This window comes from Acanthisitta chloris, unplaced genomic scaffold (assembly GCF_000695815.1).
Source record: "Acanthisitta chloris isolate BGI_N310 unplaced genomic scaffold, ASM69581v1 scaffold25929, whole genome shotgun sequence".
Taxonomy (NCBI): domain Eukaryota; kingdom Metazoa; phylum Chordata; class Aves; order Passeriformes; family Acanthisittidae; genus Acanthisitta; species Acanthisitta chloris.
The window spans coordinates 8,313-14,565 of record NW_008692315.1 but is presented as its reverse complement, the minus strand read 5'-3'; the positions used below and the strand labels follow the sequence as shown (position 1 = coordinate 14,565).

The 6,253-nt window shown below is 57.3% G+C and overlaps 1 protein-coding gene across 1 annotated transcript; it reads right to left on the bottom strand.

Moving 5' to 3' along the window:
* Positions 1-6: 6 nt before the first annotated feature.
* On the bottom strand, positions 7-1,766 carry NRROS (negative regulator of reactive oxygen species; the record flags this gene model as incomplete). Its single annotated transcript, XM_009082626.1, has 2 exons — positions 1,653-1,766; positions 7-1,422 (listed from the first exon to the last, which is right to left on the bottom strand). Coding segments are annotated over exons 1-2 (1,524 nt in total), but the record flags the coding sequence as incomplete, so codon positions are not given.
* Between the last annotated feature and the right edge of the window lie 4,487 nt (positions 1,767-6,253).

Below are 6,253 nucleotides of genomic sequence, written 5' to 3'. Positions count from 1 at the left end.
CAGGGCAAGGTCCTGCAGCCACCCCAGGTCTCCAGACAGGGCCCGGTGGTTGTCAGAGAGGTCCAGATGCATCAGTGATGTTCCCCGGAAGGGGTGTCCACCCAGGCCCTGCAGACCACAGCCAGCCAAGGACAGATGGGTCAAGGTCTCCACACCCCTGATGTCCACACAGGGAGGACCCTCTGCCTCACCTGCAAGGTCTGGCTGGGGGCAGAGGTCAACCTGGTTGCGGCTGAGGTCCATGGTAGTGATATTCCTGGTGTGGGTGAAAACCCCGGGAGGAAGTGCCCGCAGCCTGTTGGTGCTGAGGTTGAAGAGCTGCAGGTTGGACAGGATGTCCCCAGCACCCACCTCCATCCCCAGCTCCACCAGCCGGTTCTGGCTGAGGTCCAGCTCTGTCAGCATGGCTAAGGGATTGTCCTCCGACAGGTGAAATGCCTCCAGGCAGTTCTGGTTGAGCTTCAGGTGGGTCAGGGAGGGCATCTGGGCCAGGAAACCCTCCGGCAGGTACCAGACCTGGTTCTGGCTCATGTCCAGGAGGCGCAGGGAGGAGAGGTTGATGTGGCAGAGCTCGTCCCAGAGCCTGACCGTGGTGATGTTGGTGGAGTTGCCATCGATGATCAGGAACTGCACGGTGACGTTGGCCAAGGACGTGCCGTTGGGGAGGCGCTGGTAGAAGCTCAGCTCGTTGTCCTGCAGCAGCAGGGAGCGCAGCTTGCTCTGCCGGGGCAGCACAGGGAAGAACAGGAGGCGGTTGTGGGACAGGTCCAGCACCTCCAGCTCAAAGAGGTCATCGGTTTCCACAGCCAGAAACCACTCAATGATGTTGTAGCTGACATTGAGCACCCTGAGCTGGGTCAGGCCAAACTCCACCACACACGGGAGGTAGTTGTAAGCTACACTGAGCCTCTGCAGCCTCTGCAGCCCTTCAAAAGCTTGGTCAATCTCAAAGATGTAGTTCTTCTCCACATTCAGCTCCAGCAGTTGTGTCAGGTTTGTGAAGATGGACGAGTCCAGCCTCATGATGACGTTCCTGGCCACGGACAGGGACTCCAAGGAAGACAAGTTCCAGACTAAAACTGACACCATGTCCTCAGTGAGGTGGTTTCCAGCTAGATCCAGCGTCCTCAAGGCGGGCAGAGCAGAAAGAGCAGCTGCTGTCAGTGAGTAGTTGGTGAAGAGGAGGTTGTCTGCCAAGGAGAGCACCTGGAGGCCTTGGCTGCTGAGGAAGGCGCCTGGCTCGATGAGCTCCAGACGGTTCCTGAGCAAGCTGAGATGACAGAGCTGGTGGTACCGTAGCAGAGAGGCATTGCCCAGGACCTGGATAGTGTTGTCATCAAGCAACAGCTCCTTGGTATCACCTTGAAGATTTCCTGGGATGGAGCTCAGCCATCTCCCAGTGCAGTCTGCAGTGCTCTGTGCCTAAAGCAAGAAGATATATAGCACCACACTGAGAGGTGGGAGACGAGGAGGCAGAAGCTTGGGGTGCTGAGTGAGGATGGAGGACATGGCTCTATGGTTAGAGCCCTGGCACCCCAGTCCACTCCAAGCCAGTAGCTGGGATGGGGAAGGTCTGGAGATGCTGAGGTGCCTGGGCATTGTCAGGCAGGACCAAGCAGTCAAGGGGTGAGGGTTCACAGGGGAGGACTTACAAGCTTGCAGCTGCCAGGAGATGGTGCCCAGGCTGCAACTGCCCCGCTTCCCATTCCCACTGCCAGGAGAAGCAGGAGCAGGGAGAGACCAGGGAGCGGGGCCTCCATCTCAGCGGCGGCACTCCTGTGGAGATGGAAATGGGTGAGGAGGGCAGGAGGTGCCAGGTGACCTGGGCCACCACGAGCTGCCCATGGAGAAGTAGCAAAGGGCCCTGGCACCGAGCCCTCACACACCCCAGCAGGAGCCCCCATGGGGGTCCCCTAGTTTCAGGCTGGAGGCAGGAGAAGAGCAGGGCAGGGAGGTGGAAGTTCAGTTCACACACAGGGCAGGGCACGTGGGAAAGGCACAGTCAGTGCTCCACAGCTGCTTGTGAACACCACCGATCTGTATCCCTCCAGCAGAGGTGTCTCCCTCACCAGGGCTTGTGTCCCCACACTTGGCACCAAACACTCCCCCAGGGGACACCGACCCAGTGCCCACCGAGTGCCCCCAGCACCCATCCCTGCCGGGTCCCTGCTGGGGAAGCAGAGACTCTCCAGCACGAGCTGCCCCATTACTAACTTGGTGGCACCGGAGCTGACGGCATTTGCATCTGGGGAAAAGCTGAAACTCAGGCAAATGAGCAGTGAGGGCTCGGCGAGGGCTCGGCACGCGGCGCTTTCACACCTGCCACTGCTTGAAGGAGAAACAGGAGGTTATTTTGGGCAGTACAGGTACCCAGAGCCTCACAGCACAGAGGGAGCAGGGGCACATCCTGGGCTGTCTCCTTCCTTGGGACAGCCACAAGCGTTGAGCTGGTGCCTTCTCAAAGCAGTGCTAGTAATCTGGGGGGATGGAGGCTCCCTTCCCTGGGCTGGAGCTGATGCACAGCTCCTTGTGCCCTATCAAGCTCTCAGTCCCCAGCAGCACCTTGTACCCTGGCACGGTGTCCTCACGGCACCCAAACCCCAGCGGCTTTGGCTGTGGCTCCTGAACCCCTCAGCAGAACTCCTGCTTTCCTTAACCCAGCTCAGCCTCTCTTTGCCACACTGCGTTGGCCTCTCCCAACACCAGAAGCACCTCCATCCTCCACCTCCTTCCTGGAGTTGCAGGGACGGCACGTGCCCAGCCAGGAGAGCGGGTAACAGCCCCAGCAGGAACCCCTTGCCCGCAGCCCCACAGCGGAACCCACATCCAAGAGCTTTGGGAGCACCCAAGGTACTCCCCACGCTGCCTGCCAGCCCTGACACCAACCCACACAGCCCTGGCTCTCCCAGCGTGAGTGTTAGCGACACGCAGCCACCACAGATCCTCCACCTGGCATGGGGCGCTCCCCAAAACCCCAGCAGGGTCTTCCTCCAGCACAGGTACTGGGGGGCAGCTACTCACCGCGTGGGATTTGGCACAGTCCATCCTGCTGCCCGTGGCCCCTCAGCTGCTCTTGGGGGGCTCTTGGGGCCAGGGGTAGGGGCGACCTGCTGGGTCTCTCTCCCACCCACTTTCTCGCAGAGCACCAATATAGCCTTTGCGGAAGGAGCCAACGGAAACTGCAGTCACATGGAGGCAGAGAGCGTGGCCGAGCTCTTCGCTTACTGATCTCAGCACTTACAACTCGGGTCATGCACTCACACACAGCTCCCCAGCAAGGAGGAACCTCAGGGGCCGGGCAGGGGTGCCAGGGCCAACCAGCCCCACCAAGGCTCATGCAGTTCCTGGCTGTCCCACTGCTCCCAGGGACAAGCCAGCACTGGGGACAAGTCTTGCATTGTGACTCTCTGCACAGCATGAGTTTTGGGTCGCAGAGATAGTGACTGGAGGGGGTTCCAGCCTGTGGAGCCATGTCACCAATCCTGGTTGGGTGGCATCCCTCTGCATGGCAGCTATTCCCACTGTGTCCCTCCAGACCCTGCTCTCCCCCCCTGCCCAGCACAGGGACTCTGACAGGAGCAGAGGGATGTGTGTCCCACAGGGGGAAGAAAGCACCAACACATCCTGTTGCATCCCAGGCCATGGCTGGACATGTCCTAGGTGTGGAGTCCCCACTGTGGGATGCTCTTTACGTTGTACAAGTGAGAATCAGGATGTCCCCAGAGTTTTGGGTCTCCTGAGACTGCTTGGGATTTCAGCAAACCCAGGGCAGAGATCAGATCTGTCCAGACACAGGGACCTGCCGAGTGCTGATCCCCAAGTGAAAACCAGCGTAAATGTCTTTTCCCACAGCTGCCAAGAGATAAAGATCACATTTCCAATGCAATGTGAGCCAGTAGCTTCCCCTCCTCCTCACCACCACCTGCTTTCCAACTGCCCACCCCATCCTCCCCTCTCCCAGGGTCCTCTCACACAACCAAGTCCCCAGCAAATCCAGCCACTGAGGAGGAAACAGTTTGCCTGGATCTGCCTAGCTAGGGAAGGGTTCAAAACTATGGAGAAAGGTTTCAGCCCTGCAGCAGGACCCTGTCCAGGAGGATCAGCAGGTTCTGCTCTGCAACATCCATGCTTCATGTGCCATGGAGTCACCAGTGGGATATTCTGCAGTCAGGAGATGAACTGTGTTATCGCAGCACACTGGGACCCCTGAGGGACATCCCAGCCAGGGATTCTTCTGCCCAACCACGTGGCCCCCAAACTACTGCAGCCAGCACAAAAGACCCCAGAGATATTTCTCCTGTCCCCTAAATTTCATTTCTTCTCTGGGAGGAGGCTGAGCTCTCACTCACGAAAAAGCCCTGGGGTTTCATTTCCTCCATTTTCAAGGAAGTTTGTTGTATAAAAATCAAGAAGGAGAAGAGAGAAGCAAACAGGAGTGGCAGAAGCTCACAGCAGGGCAAAATTCCCATGGCATTGCTCAATGGCACAGGAAGGGCTGAGACCAGCCCTTGATTACAAACCCACTCCTCATCCCAAACCCTACCACGAGCCCATCCCACACCCAAAGCCCTCACCAGGTGCTTGGAGATGTGGGAGCTGGCAAGGAAGGAGACACCTGCAGCTGCAAAACTCAAGCATCCTCAGCCATGACCGTACTCCACTCACTAGATCTGGACGCTCCTTGGAGATCTTCTGATAAGATTCCTCCTTGTGGTGCCACCAAACAAGGTGATGCCCTGAGGGTCAAACCTGCAACCCAGCAGGAACTGGGAGAGAAACAACGTGATCCATCCCCTGCTCCATCCCCAGCCCATCCCCAAAGCCAAGGCAGTGTAACCCCCTCTCCCCAGCAGTGGGGAAGGGACCCCCAAGCAGTGCTGCTCCCCACGGAGCAGCCAGAGCTCGGCGCTGGGGCAGCTGCCAGCAGGGCTGCACTTCACACTTTCCCCACATCCTGCAGCCGGATGGTGCTGAAAGCATCTCCAAAGCTGCTGCTTGGTCCCCTCCTTTTCCTCCCAAGTGGCATCACACCCCCACCCAGTCCTCCCAGTGAGGACTGGATGTGTGATTTGAGGGGATCAGCACGGTAAAGGGACAGGGATCGAGCTGCCAGGAGCTGCTGCTCTGATCAGCTCTTCAGGAAGCTCCAACAGCACAGGTGGTTTGCACTGAAGGAGATTCAGCTGCTTGGAGCTGTGTCCACATGTGCATCTGTAATTCCTGCAGCTGTAGGAGAGGACTGGGAATCCCCATGTTTCACACCCAGTGAGCTTCCTCATGCCTCCCACCTCCTCTTCCCTCCAAACCATCTTTTTCCCTTAACAGCCCTCGAATTGTCAAGCACAACCTGAGAGAAAAGTTGGAGGGAGAGAGCAGGCTCCTGGTCCCTCTTGGAATGCTGCACCTAGCACAGGACCCTTGGGAAAAGAAACAGCAAGTCCATCGCTGCACCTGTGTTTTCCTGCAGGAAATGGGATTCATTCCAGAGTGGAAGCACCAGGAGGAGGAACTCATGGTTCACACAGCAGCAGGAGCAGAGCCTGGGGTGAGTGGGGGCAAAACGAAACAGAAATGTTTCTCCATGGGCTTCTTGGAGTCCCAGTGAGATGGAGAACTGCAGAGAATCAAATGAGTGGTTCTGCAAGGGCTGATGGTGCCAAGTGTCCTTCACCTATTTCATTTAGGCACCTGCTCTGGATACACCAAGGGAAACTTGAGGTCCGTGGTACCCCAGAGGCTGCAGGTGGTGGGAGTTGCTCTAATTTAAGATGAAGTCTGAACGTAAAAAAGAAAACAGATCATTTGTTACACAGCCAAAAGAGAAAAGCTAAAATGGCCAGCTCAGTGCCTGAACCTCAAACTACAGCTCTGGGATTTCATCTGCCTGAATTTCACATGGGAATCCACCCAGTTTAACCCCAGGGAATGGCTAAGGATGCAGCCAGTCCTGATGCATTGATGTACACGAGCATGACATCTCTACAGCCCCAGCATAGCAGCTGAACTGGAGCTCTGCAAGAAGCACAGCTCCTCTCAGTCTGGTTCTTGCAGGGGAAACCAAGCAAGAAAAATCAGCACTTTACAATCAGCTTCAAGATCTTTCCCCTCCCAGCTGCAGCCAAAGCACCTGCCTGCTGCTTTCCCTAGCCACACGTGGGTGTCAGCCCAGGAAACATGCGCCAGCACTGACATTAGTCCCTACAGCTCCAGACTCTGGTTGTGCAGTGACTTGTGTGCCTAGGACCCCCTGCAG